At 46.6% G+C, this 26,952-nt stretch overlaps 2 protein-coding genes across 2 annotated transcripts; one reads left to right on the forward strand and one right to left on the reverse strand.

Moving 5' to 3' along the window:
- Positions 1 to 3,366: 3,366 nt before the first annotated feature.
- LOC149366954 (uncharacterized) lies at positions 3,367 to 4,281 on the reverse strand. Its single transcript, XM_089566175.1, has one exon. It carries the CDS (start codon positions 4,279 to 4,281, stop codon positions 3,367 to 3,369), a length of 915 nt encoding a protein of 304 aa, XP_089422301.1.
- Positions 4,282 to 11,571: 7,290 nt separating this feature from the next.
- LOC149366955 (uncharacterized) lies at positions 11,572 to 24,683 on the forward strand. The gene is made up of 8 exons (XM_089572349.1): positions 11,572 to 11,590; positions 12,398 to 12,686; positions 14,074 to 14,338; positions 16,246 to 16,725; positions 16,982 to 17,209; positions 17,876 to 18,277; positions 22,629 to 22,918; positions 24,536 to 24,683. Exons 1-8 carry the CDS (start codon positions 11,572 to 11,574, stop codon positions 24,681 to 24,683), a joined length of 2,121 nt encoding a protein of 706 aa, XP_089428475.1.
- The last annotated feature ends 2,269 nt before the right edge of the window (positions 24,684 to 26,952 follow it).

The raw sequence follows: 26,952 nt of genomic DNA on the forward strand, positions 1-26,952 counted from the left end.
AAACCCAGGAACGGACGCCAAAGAGCTGCGCTCTAAAAAAACCTTCAGTTCACAAACAAAATTGATCGTGGCTTGTAGTGACGCAATGCTTTCTGGAAGTTTGTTCCAGTGACGAATAGCTATGAAGAGCGGGGAATGGTGAAGTTAGTGTGAGCAAATATGGGCTGGACTTTGAAGTTGTGGTCTAGGTGTGGAAAAATGTGATGAGCAGGTGTGATATCAGTTGCGGAGAACAACAACGGTATGTGATAATACCGATGGAAACTTGACAAAAGAGAAAACCGTTTTCTTTCTTCCAAAAAACAAAGTTAGCAATCTTTTTATTTCCGTAACACTAGATGTGCGTGCATAATTTTCTGTGACGTAACGAATGGGCAGCTTTATTTTAAAGAGATTCTAATTTATTGACTAAATACGCCTAATGGGGATTCCAGATTAGTGAAGCATATTCTGTTTTGGGACGAACACATGTTTTGTATGCCAGAAATCTTGCAGATGCGCTAGAGTGATGTAAATTGTGTTTAATGAAACAGAGTCAGTGAAATGCTTTGCTAGCGACTGCGTCAATGTGATGTTGCCAAGTGAGGTTGCTTGATATGTGGACACCTAAGTATTTATGAATGCTGACCGTTTCAATATTTAGACTGTTTATAGAGTAATCCTTGACTATTGCATTAGATGTACAGTGGTAAACCGTAGACTTTGTCTCAGCAACGTTTAGTATTTCCATCTGCCAGCCTTCGCACCAATTAGCAAGTTCCTTAAGGTCTGACTGTAAGGTGGCGACGTCCGAAGGTCCATGTATCTCCCTGTAAATGACGCAATCGTCTACAAATAATCTTATAATGAATTATAACCTTATATTCTTACAGTAGATCTTATAGTAGTTCTAATGAATGCTCAAAAGTCTTCAAGGAACATTTTAATCAAATGTGCCCAAGTTCAGGCAGAACAAACAAGAACAATATACATGAAAGAACTGTGGCAACTGTTGAAAAAAAAATGGTAATAAATGATAAATACAGCTCCTGCTGCCACATTCTGCGGATGAAAGCTGATGAAACTGATGAAACTGATGAAACTGATGAAACGAACTGATGAAACGAACTGATGAAACTGAGTTGCAAACTTGCCTAAAATAATTCCCTTCCTTGATATCACCTGCGCTGCGAAGTTTTCGCTTGGCTGTCTTGCCCCAATCACGTGCACAACTATTCGCGAGCAAAGTCATCCTCAGGGGGCGCTGCCAATTCTGTCAACATCATCATCATCAACATGGCACGAGTGGGGGTACACGCATAGCTCGTTGTATTGAATGTATGGGCATTCTTTGCTTGTGCGGAAAATCAGAATTTTTTTTTTTTTTTTGGGGGGGGGGGGGCATGAAGTCTTTGACACTGTTCACTTAATTTGGACACTCTCTAAGGGCGCGAGAAACTATTAGACCGAATTTTTGGTAACTGTGTGGCTGTCGATACTCTGGAAATCACGGTAGCAGACGAACGTCTTTACGGAATCTACCGGACGTAACTGCTAAGCGCGCAGTTGTGGTGATGAAGGTGAAGATGAAGATCGAAGCTCCTGCCACGCGCGATTTTGCACATGCGGCGCGCCTCCCGTTAGAGGTCAAATCTAAGAGCCAGATGACCTTCAGGCTCAGCATGGGAGGAGTAGAGCTTTTCGCTCTAAAAAATTTCTACTGCTATTTCTGCCCATACAAGATCCTTCGTCGAACAGGGGAACTGGAATGCAAATTTATTCCTTACGGAGTGACCGCATTCCAGTTACGCCGAGCATGACCAGAAATGGGGTGCTGCGTATGAAGCATATTTTTAGTGCATAAGCAATAACAATAAGCGGGCGGAGTTTGTGAGGGAACAAACGTGGGTTAATGACGTCCTAGTCGAAATCAAGAGGAAGAAGTGGGCTTCGGCAGGGCAGGAGGGCGGCACAAAGTTAGGTGGGCGGACGAGATTAAGAAGTTTGCGGGGGACACAGTGGGTGTAGTCAGGCTGATGGTGATGATGAAGCACTAATCCTATGGTTACTGACCACGAACAAAATCGTTCAATGTTTGTGCGCGTTGTCTGTGGCAGTGCCCGCTCATCGTCGCGTTCTACGTAACACAAATCCGTGCTTTCGCACTGTGTAGCTTTGTCTGTATTCTGTTTATTTATTTTTTTGTTGTGAAGTATTGGGCCACTCAATATTAAGAGAGGGGTTATTAATGACTTAAAGCTTTTTAATGGTTGCTTGCTCGGCTGTAAATTAGGCGCTGCTCAGAGCGGCGATGTTCATTTTCATTGATGACTGCCGAACGCGCTTGTTCCTATCGCCACTGGCGCGTTGTTCTGTTCTTTGCCGTGTGAGGATTCGCCCCTTTTCTGTCTCCTTGGTTGTGGGTGTCCAACTATCAAGGCACCCCACCCCCTTGATAGCTGCTCAACTATCAAGGGGTTGGGGTGCCTGCGCTCATCGCCATGTATATATGGTGTGGATGCTGCTGTGCGCTGCGAAGACAAGCCTCTCCGGCCACGGGAACCGCACGGACGTTTCAGCGCGGGCACCGCTCTCCGCTAGAGGTGCGAAGCCCCGTAGGAACTTACCTCGCAGGCTCATCCTGTCCTGCCTCGAAATATCTCCCCTGCCCGGAGAGGTTGAACACTGGCTGGTAGCCTTGCTGGTGAGTCGGACGACCTCGATTCCTTAGCATGTTTTCCTGCTAGCCCGCATTGTTGTTGTAGAAGCAATAAATGCATTTCTATGTAAGTATTGTTTTCGTACCGCCGTGATCGGCTTGCACTCCTTAGCGCTGGCGACCACAGTACCTAGTAGGCGGTTTCAACGGTCAGCCGCGCTTAAGCTGGTAAAACGTATTTATCTTCTCGTTAAACTCGCAGTGGGCAAGCCATTACAGTAGAAAGCTAGTTTAAGTGTCATGTGCGTTTGCTTGTATGTTCACGGCATTGTAACCACCGCGATATGTTTTGTTCCGAATCGCCTGGAGTTTTTTCAATGAGCCCGTAGACTGCTGGGCAATGCATGTGTAAAATGTGTGAAGTTAAACGAGAATACTACTATGCTAGGGAGCCTGATGACTCAAGAAAATATACAGCCATACTTCCACATGAACAGTATCTATTTTTCGCCAGCTATTCGAGGCTAACCAACGAAAAGAAGGTCTGAAAATACCGCCCGACAGATGAGGACGGGTGGATAAAGAAAGGCTGTCTTATGAAATGTACAATGTCATGCAAAAGCCTATGATCAAAGCTACAGACAATCCAGATTACAAAAACTAATAAGCTTCCTTTCCGGTCAATCCAATGAGCATTATTAGCGGAAAAACAACTCCGAGCACTTTCCTCAAAGCCTCAGGTAGTCGGGGCTGTTCTGAGGAGCACTCATCACCTCTTCCCAGAGCGACTTCATAGTCACATTCAGATCCTCTGGGAACGCGTAGAACACCACTGCGCCGGAGGTGTAGAGCATAGTCATGTCGTCATTGACGGACAGGTAGCTTCCCACGTCCGCCGCCTCCAGACCGGATAGAAGGAACATGTCCGCCATCACCGACGCTTTGCTGGCGAATAGGTAGAGCCCCGGCTTCTTCACCATCACCACAGAACTCGTATGGCACAGAGAAGTCGGTAAGCCACCCGTGCTATGACAGTGGATCACCTGCGGTCTGTGGTCCATGTGCATCACCCTGTAGTTGGGCAGGTAGAATGGGTTCGGTATGACATTGTCTTGCATGAAGACCACAAGGTCGACGTGGGGACAGTTATCCAGGATCCAGGGCACGAACTGGAGGTAACTGGAAGAGTTTTTGCCCACTTCCAAATCCAACAGTTCTCCTGTGCTTTCATTCCTGTGGACGACGATGTCTCCGAAAGCCCGGCATTCGGATCGAGCCTTGGGCGCCAGCTCGCCCTTCTGGTCGGTGACGTTGCCCAACATGCGGAACACGGTAAGCCAGTGGATCGGCCTGGCGAAGCTACGCTTGGCGTACGCGTTACGTGCAAATCGCCGGTTGGACTTGTTTTTCAGGGTTGTGTCCACGACGAACAATACCTTGACGAGTTCTCCTTTACCGCAGGCTTTGATGACGCGCATTCCAGTGCAGTTGCTGTCCTTGAAGGCCAGCACATCGGTCAGTCTTCTCCGCAACTGGAACGGGAGCCGTTGAATGTCGTGGTGGTAGAGGTACAGCAGCGCACCGAAGACGAATACCATGAAGATGTTGCCGCGATGAGACGGATTGTAAATGGTCGCCAACATGGCTGGAATAGAAGCAGCAGCAGCGCCGAGAACAAAGGATGAGGTGTTCTATCCTGGCTTTACTCGCTGGCACGCATAGAACGTGAGGGCTCGAGGCTGGCCTCAGATGATGGCGCAGAAGACGAAGTGGAACGAATTGAGTGCCAGAGGAGATCATCATCATCATCAATGCTAAGCGCAGCTTCTGTTTAGTCTAGTCGGATTTGAGAGATATATAATTTCGGGTTATATTTAAGTTTAAAAACGGTGATTCTTTGCCTGCTCTCAAAAGAAATGAAGTGTAGGCCTAATTTAAGGTTTAATTTAATGTTTAATGCTAGGTTTAATTTAAGGCTAGATTTAATTTAGGTTCGAACATCTCTCAGGCCAGTCAGTTTAAAATTTACGCCCTAGGTTAGAGTCTTCCCGACGCCGTAGTGTAGTTGGCAGCATGCCTGTTCAGGATACTGATTTCCATAATGTTTTTGCCCAGCGAAAGCAAAAAATTCAAAAGACAATGACGACAACTGCATGCAGTTATTGACCTACTAATGATTGACTATATTGTTATTTCTGGTTTCGCTCACCTCCGTCTGGCAGCAAAAGACATATTTATCCCTGAGAAACCTGGCATCAGAAATCTTCTCTCCTGTAAGAATAATAATAATAATAATAAAAAAATACCAATTCGCGACATCCTCCCCAAACACAACGGGTTGCCACCGTTTTGGAGGCTTTGGCGGAGTAGCGTAGACTCCGGGATCCGAGAATTAAGAATGTGTTCTAGGCGCCAACGCTGGCTTGACTGTACATGAGGCATACACACAGTGTCGCGGCGTAAAAAGTTCCGAAAGCGACGTGCCGTGCGAGGAGGGATGAGACGCAGCCTCAATGACGTCACACCGTTCATTATGACTGACTGCCGAACGTCGCAAAAAAAAACAAAATGAAAAACAAGCGCTCTCCCGCGCACCACCTGGTGGTACGACAACACACTGCTCAGCACGCAGAAGCCATCTGCTGGTGGCGCATGACACCGCTTAACATTCAGGTCTCCCTTGAGAGACGTACCGTAGAATAGCGTAACAAAGAAAGTGCGGAAATATAAGAGCAAGAAAATGCACAAAGTTTCTTTACAACCTAAGAACGATTATCCGAGCAAGAGCGGGTAATAACTCCTGGAACGCGTTAAAAATGCAGGAAGCTCTGCTCGTTATTACCACCAAACACACTCAAAACCTTTCGCTCCGCTTCCGTAAATTGAACCAAACCGCGCGTCAGTTCGCAAGCAAAGGCGGCAAAAGAGAAACAGCTGGGACAATAAGCCAGAAAAGGATGTCGAAAAGCGGTAAACAAACAAAACAGAATCCCGTAACGCAGTTCTATGCAAAGCCTAGCTGTGGAACTGCCTAGTCTGTAGCAAGTTATGGAACGTGAATGCATGGCTTTTTCTGGATGCAGTGTTTATCATGGTAATGGGCTGATAATTATTGCGCTGAGGCCCACAAAGAGTACTTCATGCACATTCGCTGAACTGTCTAATACTAGGAAGGGTACCTTATTTCCCCACTGGACTGCCGCATTTTGCACCAGACGTGGGGCCAAAATGCATTTCCAACTTTTTATTTCATTAATTGCTACTGTGTTCCGCTTCAGTTGCTTAACTGTGCTTTTCATATCAACGTAGGGGGATGCCTGAATGGAACCAAATTATTCTGGTATTTTTTTTGCTGATACCTATGAATAACAAAAACAGGTTATAGTTAGTAAATTTGCGTTATATTTTGCCCCACTATCCCATATTCTCAATACTTCATTTGCAGTGCTACACCGCTGTGAATGCTCCACTCTTGACTAAGTGATGCCATTCAGAGTATTTACCCCAAGAAACCGCTCCAAGTGATCTCCGTTCAAGGAGAGGAAACCTTGAATTACCGTACGCCGTGTAACTGTGCTTGAATAAAGATTTTTATTGCGGTGCTCACGCATTGTCCCGATTGTTTCTTCCTATACCGGACTAGCAAAATTAAAATACACCCGCAACCGGTGAATTGTGGGATAGTTCGAACCCTGAAGTTCACAAAACATTGTCTGGAATGAAGTTGCGAGAAGGAACGTTTCCCACACACCTGCAATTAGAAGCGCCAGCTGCGGTCAAGATGTAGCGCTTCCATCTCCGGCGTGAACCAGCGCATCTCGACTCACTGCCAGGCCGCAATTTGTGCTGCATTTGGCTGTAAAAAGGACTATGTCCACTCTTGCAGGTGGTTATTACTTCACTGTGGCTGCAACGAGTGCAGTGATTCCCGACAAAAGAATCAAACAACGCACAAGGGTTTACTTCTTCAAAAGGCGTTCCAATCACTGCTTCACATCTTAAAATGTATGTCTTCTTTCGAGCCGATTGAAGAAGGATATTGTCGTCATGCAAAGACTTTGATTTTCACCCTTAAGCTAAGTTCCCCGAGATTTTTGCAATCGCCGCCAGTAAGCGCCACTGAAAGAAGAGAAGTTGAAGATCGACTAACGCCATTAGAGCGGTAGAGATTTCCTCGATAATCCTTTCACATCACTCTTCCAAGACTGCAACTAGGTAAGTAACATCGCTGTGGACAACGTCCCACGGACTTCATAGTAGCGAATCTAATGCGGCCACCGTACCCAATGCTATGACGCTGTTAGACACCACGAGTGGTCTTCAACAAGAGCTCACCCACGTGGTCAATCAGCGACGGGTATTTCCTGTAAGTCAATTCGCTCCATGATCTACGTCGTATGCCGTCTCCAGTTGACCTAGAAATTAATTAGAACTGAATTTTCTTATTGGTCGCAGAGTGCATCACTGTGTATCAAGTTGTGCGTAAAGGCTACCTTTCCTCCATCGGTTGTATGAGCCGTTTATGAGTTTTAGCGCAAGCAACGAACCAGACGGAAGTGCATAGTTTCTGGACTCCACAGTACTATGTCGAGCAACAGCCTTCACTTCAATGGCTCACTCTGACGCCTTTTTGTCGATAGATTTTTCGTTTCGGGTGAGACGCACAACACGGGAGGGGTTTGAAAGACAGCATGTGCATAAACGCAGGACACCGCGCAGGTAGCATAGATAATTTTCAGCGAAAAATTAGGTGATTCACTTATATAAAGGCTTACAACAACAACGACAAAGACAAAAACCTACATACAAGCCGTGCTAAAATGGTAATCACGCTAACCAAACAAACGTAGCCGGCTACTATAAGAATTATGTTTGATTCCAGGCGAAGGAGCTACTGCTGCACGCCGAAGATTTTCCAGGCTATCTCACAATGACGCCAAGCAGTTCCCGCGCAGCGAGCATGGACGCCGCGCTCGAGCAATCGGCGGATCCCACACCCTCGCGTCGAAGTGGGCGAGATGGTAGAACTCCCATTAAGAAAGGAGAGAACGAAAACCATGACCCGGGGAGCCCAACTCCAGCAGCGGTGGTCACGCAGCCATCATCAACTCCGAAGGATGAACCATCACCCAAGAAGAATGATACATCCCCAAAGTACACAACGAAGACAGCAAAAGAGAAGAAGAGAACCGACACCGGAACCACACGGCCCCGTGACCAATCACGCCGCTCCTCAAAAGAACGGAAGCCAGCGAGCAGAGCGACAGCACCATCCAGGCGTCAACATGGCGCCTCCGTCAGCTCTCCCGCGCCTGGTGCTAGAACGCCGGATCCTAAATCATCTCTAAAGACCCGTGAATCCGGTCTGCGCACGCGCAAGTCAAGAAGGGGGGAGGGTGTCGAGGCTAACCGAGTGAAGCAAACGGAACTCGCCAATATGAAACGAACCAAAGCCAAAGCTTCATCAAGAGTGGATGCGTCTCCTAGACATGCATTGCAGACGCCCAGCCGAGAACTACCTGCTCTGGCCTCGCCGACAAACCATACGCTAAGAGGAAGTGCAGGGGAAAGCAAACAGGAAGAACGGCAGCATAAGGAAGGAGCGGATTTTCTTCTTACGGGAGCAGAGCAACTGGAGCAAGCACCCGGGAACACAGACGAAGACCGGCTTGTGGCCTGCCAACGTCCTCTATTGTCCTCCGCCATGTACGATATTCAAGAGTCTAAAGATAGCGCTCGCAACAAAGGCAGTGCAGCTGCAGCCACAGTGGACTGCAACGTAGAAGGCAGTGCTCGTGCAAATGAAGATGATGCTCCATCCGCTGGGGCAGGTGGAAAAGCGGACGCTGAAGGAGGACTCGAATCAAGACGTGGAGTAGGGGTGAAGCAGGGCGTGAAGGAAAGCGGCAGAGCAAGCGAAGCGGTTCCGGCGGCGTCGTCGGAATCGGAAACCTGGCATGAAGGACAGGAAAAGCCTGCAACAGCCACCGCGACGAAAACAACGACAAAGACCCCAGCGTACCAGTATGCTGCGCTACAGGAGCTGGCAAGTAACATTATTCTCTGTGCGGAGCTTTTGTGGTTGCTTGCGATTCTAGTGCCCCTATGTTATACGTCTTAAGTTAAACTTATGCCAACCATGAAAAGGCGAGATGTGTTGGAGTGAGGAGCTTTAAGGACTACAGACACCTAATTTTATTGCGTGTTTCTTTTGCTGTCGCTGTTCAACAGCATTATCTCAAGCGGCATGATCCCGGTGAACATGAAAGCGGCTATAGTTACCCCAATTCACAAAGGTGGTGCACGTAATAGGTATGAGAATTATCGTCCTATTTCAGTCTTGCCCTGTTTGACTCAAATATTAGAAAAACATCTGCTGTTTACAATGACAAGTTTTTTAGATAAGCACAAAATCCTGTCACCGTGTCAATATGGTTTTGTACAAGGTAAAGGGACGGAAATGCTTTTGGAGGATTTTTCTGACATGTTAAATCGCTCTTTTGAACATAACCAAGTGGTGTGTGCACTGTTTCTGGATGTCAGCAAGGCTTTTGACAGCGTGTGTCACAGTGTGTTATTGTGTAAACTGCCCAAGTTAGGCTTCCGTGGAGCGTTTCTTTCGCTTTTGGAAAATTTTTTACTGCAGAGAACGCAATATAACTCCATTGGCCGGGCGAAGAGCGCTTCTTTGTTAATTAAAGCTGGCGTCCCGCAAGGTTCTATAATTAGTCCCCTGTTATTTAACGTCTACGTGAATGACCTTTCAAACTTTGTTCCTGTAGGCCTGTACCAGTACGCTGACGATACTGTACTTGTAACCCAGTCACCGAACTACTCTGACTCAATTTCTTCTCTTCAAGCTGCAGCAATAATTTCTATGGACTGGTTCTCAAACAACCTAATTAAAGTTAACAGCTCTAAGACTCAGCTTATATACTTTCACAGCCCGATGAAGAAGGTAGATTTAAACCATCACCTTTTCTTGCACGGATCTGATTGTTCCCAATGTCAATGTGTACCCTTGAGCTATACAAATACAGTTAAATACCTAGGATTATACTTTGACAGTGCTCTTTCATGGAATGATCACTTGTCCCACGTTTGTAAAAAGCTCCGAACCGTCTCCTGTGTGCTTTACAACATCAGGTACTACATGCCGCTTTCAATACGCAAAGTTATCGTAAACGCCCTTGGTTATAGCATACTGCGCTATGGCATAACGATTTATGGTCACTGTGCAGTTCGCTGGAAGTGCAGGATTAATTCTCTCCTACGATTTTTATTAAAAAATATCGGCTATGATTTAGGCCTTCCCTCTGATTCTGATCTCTTTAAGGTATTTTCTCTACCTGATTTTGATCGCCTTTTGATGGAAACGATCGTCCTGAAACATTTTGGGCTTAGTGACTATAAGATTCCGTATGTTCCCACACGGTCTCTTCGACCGAAGGAACCTTTTTGTATTCCCCGACGGTCTACAAGATATGGAAGGCGTGTAAGAGATTATTACGTTCCCTTTCACTTTAACAGGTTACCTCCAAGTGTTCGCCGGGCAAAAACTAAATACAAAATAAAAAAGATGCTGCGATACATTAATTAGAGGGTTTACGACATCATGCATGTGCTTTACCACCTGTCAAGTAAATCTTGTGATTTCATTGGTTACTGCTGTATTTATTGCACTGATCTGAGGTATTGTCATACCACTTTGGTTTTTCTTCCTTGCGATTTAATCTGATGAGGATTTTTTTTCCTTCATGTAACATGAGTCTTGTGTCTATTTTGTTCTCACCGTCATACTAATTTGATGTCCGTTATTTTGAATGTGTTTTTTTTTTTGCCTGTGTGTATGTCTGCGCGGTTCCGCTGCCTGTCGGGCTCTGCCGCTCAAGCCCTATGAGGCTTTGGCAGGCCGGATTTCTGTACATTTTTTTAAATATTTGGCGCAATAAAGTATTATTATTATTATTATTATTATTATTATTATTTTTAAAATGATGCATCAGAGATTAGAATACTTGAATCACCACGTGGTTTTCACACACCACCGATAAAGATTTGATAATCTGATTTCTTCTTTCATGCTGTTTCGGTGTAGGCTTCATCAACCGAACGATGGCGTTGACGTGCAGTTGATGTTTAAGTCACATGTAGCGCGAAAAATAAATAGCAGTATAAAGGCTGATAGATAGTTTTAACTCATTACAGCGCACAAATCAGCCTGGAGCGATTGGGCTCTTGACTGGTTCCTTGCCTACGCAGGGTGATACAGCGGTGGTGTGATTCTACGATAAGCAATAACTGATGTACAGATTGATTAAAAAAATAACGAAATCACTGCGGTGACCCGCACTGGAGCAACGCGATAGCAAAGCGTCCACACAATATATTGACGTCCGTGGCTGTTCTCACGTCCGTGTACTATATCGACGTCCAGGGTTATTTTAAGGTCTGAGTATTTTTCCCGTTTTTTTCGCGTTTAATTAACTAATTACACTCCATCAAGAAAATTTTTCCCACGGCAACACTTTATCACACACTGTCTATCACAGCCAAACTTTCACACAGCTATCTTCAGAGAACGACGTAATCCTGCGAACAAAATTTTCGGACAAGTTTTGCGGAGACTTTTTGCTGATGCGACATAGCCATATAATGCTCTCGCATTAATAAGAAACGATTACAATAACATCGACCAAATAAGAGTCAAAAGTGAAAACAACTGCCAAGCAAGGCATATCTAAAAAGCAATTGCATTTACTCGCACAAAATGAAGACGCAGGTTACTTGAGCTGGAAAAACAAGAGTGGAAAAAATTTTATTTCAGAAACTAGAATCACGCCCTCGTCAAGTTACCCATACACAGCGTTACCGTCGAATAAGCAGATGGAAGCCCGCATTTCTTTTCTAAAGCCTTCAGCTTGAAGTCAATGATGCTATTCAAGGTTCGCGGTATGTCAACATTTGGAGCCTTTCGTTGCAATTTTGCGAGCAGAAAGATTCGCGCAGGTGATTAACTGTACAATGCAGGATTAAAGACGTGTCTTACCAAAGCTTCTAAACGGCAACTTTTTAGCCTGACAACCGCAACTTTTCGTTGAAAATAAAGAGAGTTCAGGCTTTGTACGGTTGAGAAGCGAAAACCTGCTGCTCGGTTACTTTTGGCAAAGGATACACCCTTTGCCAAGAGTAACCGAGCAGAAGGTTCTTGCTTCTCAGCCGTATAACGCAGCCTTTACGGCACCTCTAAAGACCCAAAGGTGTCAAAACGTGAGGACGAGGGTGCACCGACTCGGAGTATAAGGGCTGTCATAAGTGGTTCGCCACGCGGCTAAAAAACAAACCACCGTTGCCCGGTTACTTTTGGTAAAGACTGTACGTGTTTGTTTGTCTCGTCGTTTGTGTTTTTCCGCAGTGCGCGCAGTATTCCATGTTGCAAAACCAACTAGCCCCTGTTTTATCTTTGTTTGTTGGAAATAAAGCATTGAACTGAATGGAACATCTGCGTTTTTTTTCCGCTTAGCGACCTCCTTCTGAAGCCAGTTCTCTGCTTTACCAGAGCGAAGGCAGCTTTGGGCTGATGGGTTTAAGCAACAATTCGCATGAGGCTAGTTCTGAAGTTTCGGCGGTCGTTGCAGGCAGCCACGATGAAAACCCGGCCGCCGATGTCACCCCGACCGAGCACCTGGCAGCCCCCGTTGGCGAAACACACTTGCTCCCGGGCGTGGACCCTTGTTTCGTGTATTGGCGTTCTCGCAGCAACGGCCGTCCTCCTCGGATTATTCCTTCGCCGCTCTCGATCGACGGTACGGCGGCATCTCTGCACTTCGACCACCTGCGCCGAGCTGTCGGCGGCCTTCGACGCAGCGCTCAACTACAGCGCCGACCCGTGCGTGGACATGGACAAGTTCGTGTGCTCCAAGTGGCTCAATCAGGGCGTCGAGGGGGGACGCGGGCCCCTCAGTGCCTTCGACCAAAGCATCCAAGAATATCGGTTGCAGATGGTGAATCTCTTCCTCCAGGGCAAGACTACGTTTAAAGCATCCAGGTAAGCTTTGCATACGGACGCGCTTTTGGTACAATGTCACAAGTGCGGAAATTGCGAACTGAGCACGGTGAGTTAAAGCAGATAGACACAAGTAGCAAACACGAGGCAGACAGTGCTTGCTTAGAACTTAACTTACGTGAGTTAACGTCAGTACTTAAGAGAAAATAAAGCGGATAAAAAGAACGGACCATTCTCTCCGAAGGCTAGAAATCTAGAGAGTTTGTCTTATGTCTCACTTTAATGACAGACATTCAGTGATTGATTGATTAAAAACATTTTATTTGCTGAATATTTGTAGAACATGTGGGTGGGCCGCCTAGTCCGGTAGTCCACTGGTTATTGCTGCTGCGCTGGCCCTCCCCACCAGCCAGTGCTGACGGTCGGGATCATCGCTGAGCAGAATAGCCTCCCACTGCTCCTCGGAGGGGTTTGGAATGGGGTCAACTAAGGAACTAAATTGGCATGCCCACAGCATGTGGTAAAGGTTAGCTGCCTCTCCACAGTGTGGGCACTGCGGAGAGTATAGTGTAGGGTATCACTGGTGTAACTTAGCTGGCATTGGGTATGTGTTGGTTTGTAGTCTCCTAAGGGTGTTCTGTTGTAACTTATTGAGGGACTTATGTGGTGTTGGGTACTCTTTCCTGGCTGTTCTGTATGGCGCGAGATTGTCAGCATACACTGCTAAACCTATTAGGTCGCGGGACCCTTCATGGTCACCAGGGGGGAACGCCCAGTATAGAAGAGCTCGATGAAATACTAGAAGCCCGTGTACTGTACGATGTCAATGCACTTTAAAGAACCCCAGGTGGTCGAAATTTCTGGTGCCCTTCACTAAGGCGTTCCTCATAGCCTGAGTCGCTTTGGGACGTTAAACACAATGAACCATTTCTCACTCTCACAATCTTTACCGCCCTGTTTGAGAATGGAAATTTCAAGAAACTTGTCATTCCGCTTTGTGACATATCTCGCTGTTCATTTCGCGTAGCTCATTTATAGTCAGCTAGCATTAAGTAGCCCGTGAACAAATATTATTTGCTCGTTCACCTTAAAGTTGCAAATGTACAATCGTGAGCAATGTTAACGGGCAGAAAATCGTGAGCACAAAATTGCGAATTTTCTAGTTATTTCTATAGTAAATTGGAAAATTTGTTTTCAATTTTATATGCCAAGACAAAGATTTGTTGGAAAAGGAAAAAAAACTTTGCCTGCCACAAATACTTATGGAATAATCAATGTGTGTTCAGCCTTTGTTCCCTCTAATAATGCTCCCGACTGTTCATGCAAATGCACGCCGTCAGTGCTGTGAAGTGATGGCTTGCGCATATTCTGTGCGAGTTAAGCAGTCACGGGTATTCAGACAAACGGTAATCCTTTTCTTTTCTTGCAGCATTCTGAGCGAGTTGTTCACAGAATGCGCGGGCGTATACGAGAAGCCCCCATCTATGGAAAGCTTCCGCGATTTCTTCAGCGCTCTGTCCGTGCCCTGGCCTTTCGACCCCACAGACAAGAAGAGGGACCTGCACCCTCTGGAAGCTGTTTTGACCCTCAGCTTGAGCGGAGGCGTCGACACTTGGTTCCGCGCCTACTTGCAGAAGGCCAGGAAGCGACAATCCGCGTCCAACTCAAGCGCCACGATAGCCTTGTTCATTGAGGCGAGTGGATGCATTATATCATTTACATTCAACCTCATAAATTCAGATGTTAAAACTTGTTATCGCCGGACATGTGGGGGCTGAATCACAGCATGCGTTTGGGGTAATTAATAAGCTTTATATACATATACTGTTTTGAAGAAGACGAAGCTGGCAGTGAAAAGACGCGAGACAGAGCATGAATCTTTAGCAGGACGGCAGTTCTTTCACACTGACGGCTCCTTCACTTCAGACACTAATGACATAGAGGTTCACCTTCCAATATTTCTCTTTCGGTGAGGTGTATGAGATCACTTTACGAAATATGCATGTACAGTGCTCAGAGATCTGTGGGCTGTGATGGAGACAGGGATGTACCCAACAGAAACAATTCTTGCGAATTTGTAATTCTGGATATTATCACGCAGTTCGAGGGATAAATTTATACTGGCCATTTTGGATGCCTTGTATATCTGGGCCTGAGGAGTCTGTTAATCACGTGGCACTAAAGAACGGAGGTACGATTCTACCTTGTTGCCCTACATCATTATGGAAGACGTGAAACTTGGAGAATGTGGTCTTCTTTTTGAGGAAAAAGTCTGCTGCTTAGTTCCGGCCGTTTCTGAGAAAGAGATCATTTGTAGAAAACGTAGGAGCGATAAAATGCGGACAACGATGCCAGCCGCCTTGCGTGGAGGTCAGCAAGGGGACAGGACAGGATGTTGCAGGCAAGTTCTGTCTAGGCCTGTTGTACATCCCAGCTATAATCTAATATGGCGTAACACGGTAGGTAGCCACACAAGGTCAACCTTGGCCGCCAGGGAAAAAAAGGAAACATCTAGAGGGGAGCAGTATTCGGGAGAGTTGTAGGAACAAGATAGGCAAGTGAAATATAGAGGGGAGGATAGGAAAAGCCGACTGCCGGTTTCCCACAGTCTGGTCAGCCTCTAGGTGGAGTATATGGGTAGCTCGGGACAAAGTGGTGTGTTGCCTCCTCCGAGGTACCTGAAAGGTCCAACGCTGGGCATCGGTTCAGCTACCAGGATCCCCTTTCCTCCCGACACGGCTAAGTGAATCGCAGCTAAGCGTACGCGTACTTGAGTACGTGGTGGTGCTTTCCTTTCAACATCCGCGCGCGGGGATATTCGTGCGGATGCATGGGAAACCATGGTGTCACAACTCCCCATCATCTGCATGTTCCAGATGCCCCTGCAGGTTGGGCCATAAACAGGTACCGTGAAATGAGTTCGGACTAGTACGATTGCTCTGCCTATATGAAGCCATCTCGACACCGGCGGTCCAGAGATTCAAATCTGGCTCGAGCGACGATGTTAGCACCAGGTCCCTGTACCGTACGTTGCAGTCACTATATTTGCCAGGATTGTACATTTATTCATTTACGTCAGGCTATTGAGCTGAGCAACGAGAAAAGTGTCCTCGTCTAATGTAACTTTCAGCCACAGATCCGACTAAGCCTAGGAAAGATTCTCACTGAGGCTTCAATGAGACAACACACAGCAGCTATAAGACGAGTGCAAATGCGGTAGCTGTGTTATCTAGTGCTGCTCTTCACTTCGCGTGTGTGACGCTTTCTTGTCGGCTGCGTTGACTTCAAAATATTTTATCGGAAGCTTAACCTATTGCCATCAGTAACTAGGCCGAAGGTACACTTTCAGATATCTTATATATTACTTTAACACTCAGTGCTTCCTCTGTTTAACCCGTAATTAATTGAAAAGCACGGGCTCTTTTATAGAGCTGAGACACGGTACACGTCGTTGTCGTTTCGGCAGCTGATCTCAAAATGCGCTGATACAGAAGGTCCTTTCATCTATGTGCGTCTAGTCAGCACTTCGGCATATGCTACGGAAATTTTGTGCGAGCTAGCAAGTGAAGGTAATAAATTTTGAACTATTTTATGTGCACAGGTCAGCGGACAAGCGTCTTTATGGCTCGACTTAGTGGACTCGCTGAAAACGCCGACCGACATCCGAATATTCTATTTCAAGGAGTTCCACAAGATCTTCAAAGCAGCCCTGCCAGATTTGAATACCATCTCAAGGCGGCTGGACATCGAAAGGGGCATCCTTTCGACTCTCCATGCCGTGCGAACTCCGGGAACAATTGCGCGGACTGCGGTCGCTAGCCTAGCCGAGATCGCCGCCAACGTGGGCAAATCCAGTCTCGATAATTGGATCAGTGCTTTGAAAGGTTCGCCTGGTGGAAGCGCCGCTGACGAGGAGACGCTGGTGTCCGTGGAAGATGTGCGCATTCTGCGGGCTGTGGACGAGCTGTTCTCCAAATATAGCACGGGTGAACTAATGGAGCACTTGTCTTTGTGGGTGGTGCAAATCCTCACGGTGCTTGGTTGGCCGCAAGGTTTCCACTTCATCGCTGGGAGTCAGGAGGTGAGTCCTTTGTTGACCTTGGTCAACCGCTCACACTGGTGTACGAGTGGCTGGGACTATCTGTGCTCAACGTTGCCAAGCTGCACAGCTAATTGGGCCAATATTGGAAACGCATTGGCCAATTCCGCTCCTACAAAGGAGCAGGAAATGAAACCATCCATTCCAATAGGGGGCCCATTACTTGTGCTGCTTAGGGCTATTCGAAGGTCACCTTCAGTGCGCTCTACATCCTCCAGGCGCTGTCATATCTTCGCAGGCCGCCATGAAGCAGGTGAAGGAGGAGTGCCACTCCCTAGTGGCCAGGAGGTTCGGCCTTCTGCTGGCCTCCGAGAGTGCCGTCACCATGTTTACGCGTGACTCGAGACGCGAGGTGGCGGAGTTCTTCGCCAATCTGCGAGGTTTCCTGACGGGCATCATCGCTAACACGTCTTTGCTCAATGACAAGGGCAAGGCCACCGCAGCTGGAAGAGTGGAAGACCTCGAGGTACGCACTGTGGGTTACGAATGTGCGGTTTCATCGCCAGAGACATGGGAGGGGCCTTTGTCCTGCAGCGGGCGTAGTCAGGCTGATGATGATGATGATGATGATGATGATGATTATGTTTAACGGGGGTCCCACGCTTTCGCGGCCACTGACCATTTTTGACAATGTTTGTCCGATCGCTATGTTCCCCGAATTAGAACAGAAAAGAAAGTTTTAGATCATTGGACAGATAAATGCATTCACATTTCATCGGTATGCGATGTTAATAGCAATATTTGTGGGTAAGTGTGGGGTCATCAAAAAATGTAATGCCTAAAACATACTTTTTATACACTTGTTCGCTTGAGTGCATTGTTTCGGAATTCCGACTTCGCCACGAAGAGGGCTGCTTCTGCATTGTTTCAATGAAGTGCTAGCCTCGGTACATTTGTAGCGGTTTTCGACTTCTGTAGATAGTTACTTATAGCCGGTGCTTTAGAAAGCTCAAATATGGCAAAAGTACGGAATATTTGAGGACTACGAGCTTCCAACTTAACGAGTTCCAACTTAAGTTGAACGAGATCTTCACCCTAAACGCTTAAACACTTCTTTCTTTGAAATATCTCGAAGTCCATAAAGCTTAAACCCTTTGCAGGTGGTACTAACATGTTGTTCTCTGCGCCCAAGGTTGTCGTGTGGCCACAGGACGTGGAAGCATCGAACGAGGCGCTGTGGAGGTCGTACGCGAAATTCTTCTCGTCCTCCCTGTTCACCGGTGAGGCATCCACGACAGCGGGATCTCAGTCCGTGACTGTCACCGGGCAGTCTCTCCTCATGGACCACTGGATGCACGTCAGCGCCAGTTTCTGGGAGCTGAGTGACGAGGAGCGCGAATGCATGCAGCTGCAGTGGCAGAACGACGAGCTCGAGCTCCTCAAATACGAGCCGTTGACCAATCGGCTTCGAGTTTCCCACGCTGCTCTGCGTAGCCCACTCTTCTATCCCGGTAGCGCCGAGCTGCGGAAGGCAAACTTCGGAGGACTGGGAGCTGCCTTCTTCCGACACCTGCTGCGGACGTTCGAGCCACCGGTGATTGCGAGGCACTAAACAGGATACACAACACGCTCATGTCTTTTAAACAACGCTACTGCACCACATTGCTTGAGATGCGGGTACCAGCGTTGAGTTCTTACTAGTATGCCGGAGACTTGAACCAGAAGGGAGACGTCATCTCCCTGAGTTGTACTATCGGGCACAAAAGTTATATACTCCACGCGACGGAAGCCGGAGCAACGGAAAACTGCGGCATTTTGGCGAGCTAAAGCACAAAACATTGAAACGAGCCAAGCGACATGCCTGTTGATAATAAAGGCCCCTCATTGGCTGTCTCGAACACAGATGCCGCGTGTATATGGCGTTGCGAATCAATTTTCCGTTGCTCCGCCTCCAGCCGCGTAGAGGCGGAGGCGCGCGCTTTTGTCCCCGATATTACATAAATCAAATACCCGCACATACATCCCTCTTTCTTGATGACAATCCGATGTTTCCTTTGAAAAAAGTACTTGAAATTTTTATCGGAAGTTGGCTTTTTACGAGAAATCTCCTATCGACGCGGGCCTCAGCCCATATCTCTCTCTTGACAGGGCGGCTGAGTTTTTTTAGTTTTTTTTTTGTAACACATCTGGTGCTTTCCCCAGAAAAGAATTGTTTCTGAAAGATTTTTGCCCTTTAAAGCATATACATGTCTCTCTTTTATTGATGAGCAGGTCATTATACGCCGTGAATAATTTTTTATGCCTTATACGCGCCTTTTTTTTATTCCTTCATGAAACTTCACACCCATCACACTTTCTTAACCTGAGTTGACCGTTCACCTTGTGTTTGGCGCTCTTTGGCCTGAGATGCTCTTGCGCCATTAAAACCCACCACCATCATCATCAGGATTAGCGCGGCTTGGTCTCTTTATGAATGGGCTGCTTGATGAAACCTTTTGCCTTTTGTCCTTCACTCGCAAGCGAAATCATGTCGAAGAGTTTCATGACGAAATGGACAATTGCTCTACGGCGGCAGTAAATGTTCAAGTTGTTGAAATCTTTACAGCGACAGCGTCTTGAGGTAAAAGGGCTACCTGTTATTTCTTCTCGGCGTTAATTGCCCCCGCACATATCATTTTCCCCTTTTTGGTTTTTGGATCAAAGGAAGAAGAAAATTAAATTTTTAATTGCCTCATTTCAGTATTCCGCAGTAGCACCGTATAGGAGCAGAACACCCGCTTCGCGTGCAAGGGTTACTTGGTTCGAGTTACGATGCAAGCGCGAATCATCTGTAAGCATATAGACGCTTTACAGCGGCGTATCATGGGGGCTGCCATCTTTGATCACGTGATCATGCCGCCATTACTCGCCCCCTGACCGCTCGGCGCGCGCCTCGTCGCGACGGCTGCTGCGTCTGATGGTTCGGTCCCGACAGGCAGTGTTTCGGCTGATACGGTTGTAAAGTAGCGGGAAGACGACACTGTGTTTGGTCCGAAGCTTCGAAGGACATGTGAGAACCCTAATTTGATCACTTGAGGCGTGAAAGCGTGATCGGGCTTCATGTCGCGAAGAGTCGCTGAGCTCTCCGCCTGTTCGAGGCAACGGGTGGATCGCCTGAATACCGCTGAAGGCTTTGCGTAATATTTTTGTATTGTTATTAACTAAAACGGCAAGGTTTATTGCTCCTGCGGCAGCGCCGGCCGTTGTCGTATTGTGTACATCCATGCAGACACCGGTCTAAAACGCCCACATGCACATCGTACTCATTTGTTCACAACCTGTTAAATGTGCTTAGGAAGCCTGAAATATTTTCTGTTGGTTTCCTAAACAAAGGAAGGCGACAAAAATAAACAAACAAACAAATGTTACCAATCATGTAAGCAGTACCATGCATCAAGCAGCCTTCACAAGCTTGTATACAATCGTTTACAAGGATTCCGCGATATAATTGTTATAACGCGCGCATGGCAGAGCGTTCACTACAAGAAGTTCACAATTATGTCAGCCTCACATAGTACAAAATTGTGGTACGCTCCATGCTCGATATGCGGACATGAAAATGCTCGAGGTCTCGTTGCTTGTAAGTAATCAGCCGGAGTCACTTCTAGTCACTGTCTCGCATGGATCGCGAGTGAGTGACAACCGCAGAGCACAGCAGCCGTAACACAGATGCTTTATTCCGATTGTGGTCCACGAAAACCGCGCTACTTGGAGCGAAGTTCAACAGTAGCACCAAGACGGTGTGTAACACACGAACTGACGGTAAGCGTTGTCCGCTTGCACGGCTGTGCAGTGTATAATAAATGATAGCGGTATGTAGGAACGCAAGTCGTCTTTTTTTTTGTGACGTTTCGGTGGCAGGACAGCTTGTTCATGCGGCTATGTTGCGCACTTACCCTCGCAGATTTTCCAAGATCGAGACCTTTCTTTCTATATTCGCTGTCTTGCGCTGGCGAACATGTGTGTTGCGTTCGCCCGTTCGGAAAGGGTGAATGCCCAACGGGCGCGAACAGGAGCAGTACGTCCTTGTGCAGTTCGGTTCCGTGAAGCTCACAAACGATCGCATCCCGCCCCTTTAACATTTTGTCGCAATTCTTGCCATCCACAACAGAGCATGTATTTTTCTTTCCACATTTCCACTGCTGCGTCGAGGCATACACGCCGGCGACTTACGAGGCAAGTAATGACGCCGTTTATAACGCCGTGTTCCGAGCGCACCTGTGGCGCCATCTGGTCTCAAACGGAAGAACTGTGCGCTGTAAACGGTCTAGATTCGAACTGCTAGGTCTCGGGTGAGATCCCGACTAATAATGCGAAAGACCTGTCGCGCTATGCAAATAAAGGCTGACTGGGTACCAATGAAACGCTTTTGTTGCGAGAAGAGCAGTCGACCACCACTGGTTTGTAAGCTGTTGCTCGCCTCATGTGTATACATATCAATTTCTGCCAGTCTTGGGTCTCTGAAGCGGCTGCAGAGCAAATAACCACTGCGGGGTCAGGTGGTTTAAAAATCACTGTAGATCCGCATAGACCAGCAATACAAAGTAAATTTGGCATTGATTGGAGCAAGAAACTTATTGAGTGTTGCTCGCATTGAAGTGGTGTTCGAGAACCTGTCGGGCTTAACGGCGACGTCATTGAGCTTAACGAGGCTAAAATAAAGGGCAAGAAAGAGTAGCGAAGAATGGGTAAGTATCACGCCATTATTATTTGCTTTAGAGGTGCAAACTAGGTGTAGAGTTTTTTAATGGTGTAAAGGAGTAAACTAGGTGTACAGTTCATTATAAATAGAGATAAAGCTGGTAAGACAAAGGAATAAAGAAATAAGAGAGATAAGGTGACTGCTGCAATCGCAATTAGGCTTAATAAGAGAAACGAATTGAAGGCGGTCATGGCTTATCGACCGACTTTACAGCCCGATGCGGGCTCGATGTCGTTTCGTTAAATCGGCAATGAATGCGAAAATGCGCAACACTCTCTATTGATGGGCGACTTCAGTTATAAAACATACAGGGACAGTGTGTAGGAAACGATGGTATTCGGTTCAGGCATAACACTGCACTTTTAGCAGTATCTGAAGAAAGAAAAAAAAAAGCTATGAGTCCTGCCTGTCAGCTTCCGGAGACGTGCGAACAGGAGCTGGGCCTGGATGAGCCCTAGTGTGGGGACTAGCAATAAACAAGAGTTCTTATTTTTGCCCTTTCGCAGTATTGTGCAGGATATCGAGATGAGGTTCCATAGCGCAAAAAGCATGCAGGAACAAGACAACACAAGTGCTTGTGCTGTCTTGTCCCTGCTCTTGGCGCTATGAAACCTCATTTGAATTACCCACTAGTGCGAACCATCAGCGGTCCAAGTTATGAAGATATTAGGCAGAGTGATGTAAAGGGACTGTAATATGGCGAGGTCTACAATTAGCCTAGATTTTAAAATGGACCGAGAAAATGCAGCGAAAAGGAAGACCGTAAAACTGTTGCCGGTAAGAAAACAAATAGGGGAGCTCAGGATTTTGACTGAGAAAATATGTTCCGCTTTAGCTGAGAAAGGATACCTTAGCCTACACGGTTTAAATGATCACCTTAGGATTTCAATCCCGCAGTGCAATATACAAGTAAAGGAATAAGATAGCTATTTTCACGGCACTGGAAAGCTATTTCAATGGCCAACGATATGATTAGGAAGCGCACCTGGTAGCAGGTGTTTCCAGATGTCACATTTATTCTCTGCTACTCTTTCCTACCCTAACGTCACCTAACTCGGAATCCTGACCCAAGACTTGGCTGTCAAAATTTTTGGTTTGAGAATGCCGTGCAGAGTTGTGTAACTTACAGTAAGAGATCTCAGATAAAGCATGACAGATAGGCCACGTTCTGGTTTCACGTGGACTTTTCCCACTGTGATCGTAGTACGAGGGCATAAATGCTTCCCTTGGCGATGTTCCGTGGCCGGAGCTCGGCGACGTCCGGTCCCGGGCGAAGAGCCTCAGGTGCGGTCCCGAGTTCCTCCCTAACCTGCTGGACATCGCCGCCCTGGGCCTCGCCTGGCGGGCGCTCAACAGTGCTGCCAAAGAAGTTCCACCCTCCGAGAAGGACAAGCGGACACCCGACCCCGCTCTGCTGGCCATCAGGGACGACCAGAAGGGGGAGCACCTGTACACCGGAGACCAGCTTTTCTTCCTCACCTACTGCCGCAGCAGGTGAGGAGGGTGCAACGACTGACAGTGGAGGCTACTGCATATCTGATGCATGTTGGAGGTATCATCGACGACAGAACGTTTTGAATACACTTTCACTACCGCAGTCGAACTTTGTTAGTTGTTTCTATCAAGTACTCCAAGTCTTCCTTGGTGCAGTTTGGTAGACGATTCCAGAAATGATCTTACTTCGTGTGCAAGGATCTTCTGAGAAAGTTTATAAAGATGACTAGGGGACGGGTGCGGGCTATTTGGTAATTCATGAATAAAGACATAGAGCGCAGCATAAAATAGACAAGCACACAGATGAGAGCGGACACACAAACGCTAACTTCCAGATGATGTTTATTGACAGGAACACACTTATGTGGTGAAACCAAAAAAAAAAATATATATATGAGCCATACGGGCCTTAACTCGTAAAAAAATTGCAATTCAGCTTCTGTCAGGGCCACCCATGGAGCACTAATACAGGAATCTTGCAGCATGGCTATCTCAGCAGCCGCCACTATCTCCCGCACTATCTGGTCAGAGTGCATATACACCAAAGAGCAGCTGGTAAGATCTTATTCTTGTAAAGATGCCCGTAAATCTAAACATTGTCAATTGTTTCAGGGAAAACTGTCTAACTAGTTATCGCGGCGTGTAAGACCATTATAGTGCACTCTAGGACTGAATTAGGGCAGGTAGTCGCATTGGGATGAATTTCTATACGATTTTTGTTAAGACAGTATAGAGGACGCATTGTGGTGTCCTTTTCGAAGAAGAGCAGTATTCTGCTTTCCAACATTACAGAGTATTAGCATGTTGTTTCTTGTGCTGTTTCTTGTCAAGTAAATTCTATACATTTGACATCATTGTCATCAGCCTCACTAAGTCCAGTAGGGCAAAGGCCTCTCCCAAGTCTCTCCATTGACCCGGTACTTTTCCAGCTAAGGCCACCGTATCCCCGCTAAGTTCTTAATCTCGTCCGCCCACCTAACATTCTGCCGCCCCCGACTGCGCTTTCTATAGATTAAATAAATTAAACCAATTCTTTAGTAACAATCAAGATCTTACGGCTGACGCTGTACACTTCAAACAACAGAAAGGATTAAAAAGGGATTAAACTGTCCTCTAGCGCAATTTCTTTTATAAAACGGACTGCGCTAGAGGACAGATTACTCCCTTTTTACTCCCACTTAGGCGTATCTGTTTAGAGCGTAGGTTCCACGGTGCAATGCAAGGCTGCATGGCAAAATTAAAGCTTCAACATCTTTGGCTGTAAAAATCTTTCCTAGAAGCCCCTGTATCATGAAGCGGTTATTTCCAAGGAAGAAATTGGAAACAGGTTGGTTGATTGGTTGAGCGGGGTTTAACGTCCCAAAGCGACTCGGACTATGAGGGACGCCGTAGTGAAGGGCTCCGGTTGTCGAAATTTCCGGAGCCCTTCACTACCGCGTCCCTCATAGCCTGAGTCGCTTTGGGACGTTAAACCCCAATCAACCAACCTATTCCCATTTTCTTCCTTACATACTTCTTCCTCTTCTTCCCGTCCTCCTGACTGACAACTTTCGCCCGTGCTTAACTTGCCACGCTTGCTCAGTACACTTTGCTCCTCGCCTATTCTTGTTCGAGCAGGTGCAGGAAGGAAACCGGCGGCAATCGGCGGGACGCAGGCTGCAACGCGGCGGTTCGCAGCATGCGACACTTCGGACGCGCGTTCAACTGCCAAACCGGATCACCGATGTTTCCCCAGGACACGTGTGAAATTTCGGACTTCTTTTGAACTGCTCCAAACCAAGCGAAATTTCGGACTTCTTTCGAGCTGCTCCAAACCAAGAGAAGCCGTCGTGACCGGAACTATTTGTGAACACTCGGCCACTGTGATCTCTTTATGGACTTTGTTCTTACGTTGTGTTTAGCTACCTTTACAGTTGTCAGTTCGAAGATGTTTTTCTATGTTTGTACCTGGTTCGTTTCGTTTCGCCGCTTTGTGCTCTTGTTTACTAACTTACCAGTAACGTTTAAAGCTGTGCCTATGCTAAGCATATCACGGATTCACCGGAGCTGGAGCGTTTTATCTGTATCCGCGTCATGCGGGCGAATTTTCAGTAGCGTGCTCTTCATATGTGAAGGAAAAGACAAAGTCGGACGAGCTGAGAGCACTGTACTTTTCTCATTGAATGATGCCTGAATTTCAGCTTGCAGCCTTTGCGAGGCCACAGAAGCCAACCGGCATACATTTTGTACAGCGTGGTTACGTTGGATGGTTCGCAGGACTGGTATATCCACGCCTATTATGTTCCATGTTCTGAGTTTTGTATTGGCGTAGTACGATTGGCTTCATCATGGGTATGAGTACCATAGCTCCGATGCAATTATTTCCGGAGTGCTTTTTGGCGCACCACCAAAGCAGAGGTGATAGTTATTCCATAGCTAATAACCAACTAAGATGAGTGATCGAAGACCTTGGAAAACGCCACACATTTGCCAAAGGCTGTACGGTCATAGGCGATGCAAAGAGAGTTCTCAACCTTTGATTACTCCCTTTTAATGCATTGTGTTTTAGCAAAATACACCAAAAGTGTTTAACGCGATGAACGTTAATGATGTGCCAGCATTCGCTGTGATGTTTGTTATCGTTTGGTATTCGTCACTGGTTTTCCTGGCTATGATGGCAGAGTTGTGTAAAATTAGCCTTTTAGATACCTTTGTGCTACACTTTGTGTACTTGCTATTAATAGCTTTTGGTGTAGACAGGGTTCGAGAATTTTTTGATCATCGGTTGATATGACGTCCATTTCGAAGACTCAAATATGACGATCGCAGTGGCGGAGCAGTGGCGGAAAAAATAAAGGCTCTCTGCCACTACAGCCTTTAAAGTTTTCTTCTGACACACTGATAGGCGACCGAATTGATGATATCGTCGTTCCTGGTGCGTAACAGTCATTCGTTTAGAGTGAAGACTGCAGTTGGTGGTTTATCGAGGATAAGCTCCGTTTTTCTTTCTTTGTTATTTTTACTTCTCTTTTCATTTCGTTTCGTTCGTTCTTTTTATAAAACTCGCCGTGACGCGACAGCCAGTGTTTTCTTATCCATATCCTTGGTGAACCCGAAAATCACTGCTAGTCAGGTCTCGTAAAGCACATGTCGAAAATTTTTCAAGCGTGAATTAACTTCATTTGTGCAGCTGATGAGACAGACCGAGTGGAGTAAACCGTGATATTGAGAACAACATAGCCGCTTTATCTAACTTGCAACCACCACGGGATGTTTCGAGCGGTATTCATTGAAAGTTGCTTTACGATCTCAACCAGAGTACTCGCAAATTATACCCCTAAAGCTGTACCCGAAACAGCAGACGAGAGGAGAAGGGAACGCTACTGCGATTCAGTACACTGACTTAGAGTTGTTTCGAACGTGCTTACGAGTGCAATAATCCTATTTAGTACGCTCCAAGTTTCAACGTTCAAGCTCCGCCCTATGGTTTACCTTTCCTATTCTTGGTATGACTGATGCTAGAGATCATCGCATACAAGTCAAGAACGCTAAGGTATCGTGGCTGGACGCGTTATAAGTCACCGCTTTATCCTCGGAAGGCTATAGGACAGATATTTATTGGCGCTGAAGCGGCTAGATCAGACATGCAGCAAAAGCACCCTTCAAAAAAATCCATTTTGCGCGTGCGAAGTGCTCGAAGCATAACCCGCTGAGGCATCTTTATGTAGGCCAGTTAGTAAGACCCGGTGTCTCACGTCTTCCGTAATAGACTACAATTGTTGAGTCCTTGTGATGAAATGTCCGCAGTGATAGCAGTAATACTGAAACATGTTCCTCAGCATCAACTGTCAATAGAGTTGCGGTGATGATTAAAATCCTTTAGCCATTATCTACAGCATTTCATTCCACTGAGTGATTTACCTCACTATAAACGGCTCAGACTGCGCTTTTAATAGACGCTGCGCCATAGTCGACGCCCTTTAAAGCCTTAAAAACCCACTCATTGCTTCTTGTTCCTCAGCAGAAGGTGCCTTGCAGTGGGAACCACGCACAGA

Source organism: Amblyomma mixtum, chromosome 1 (genome assembly GCF_055824585.1).
Source record: "Amblyomma mixtum isolate Tamu chromosome 1, ASM5582458v1, whole genome shotgun sequence".
NCBI lineage: Eukaryota > Metazoa > Arthropoda > Arachnida > Ixodida > Ixodidae > Amblyomma > Amblyomma mixtum.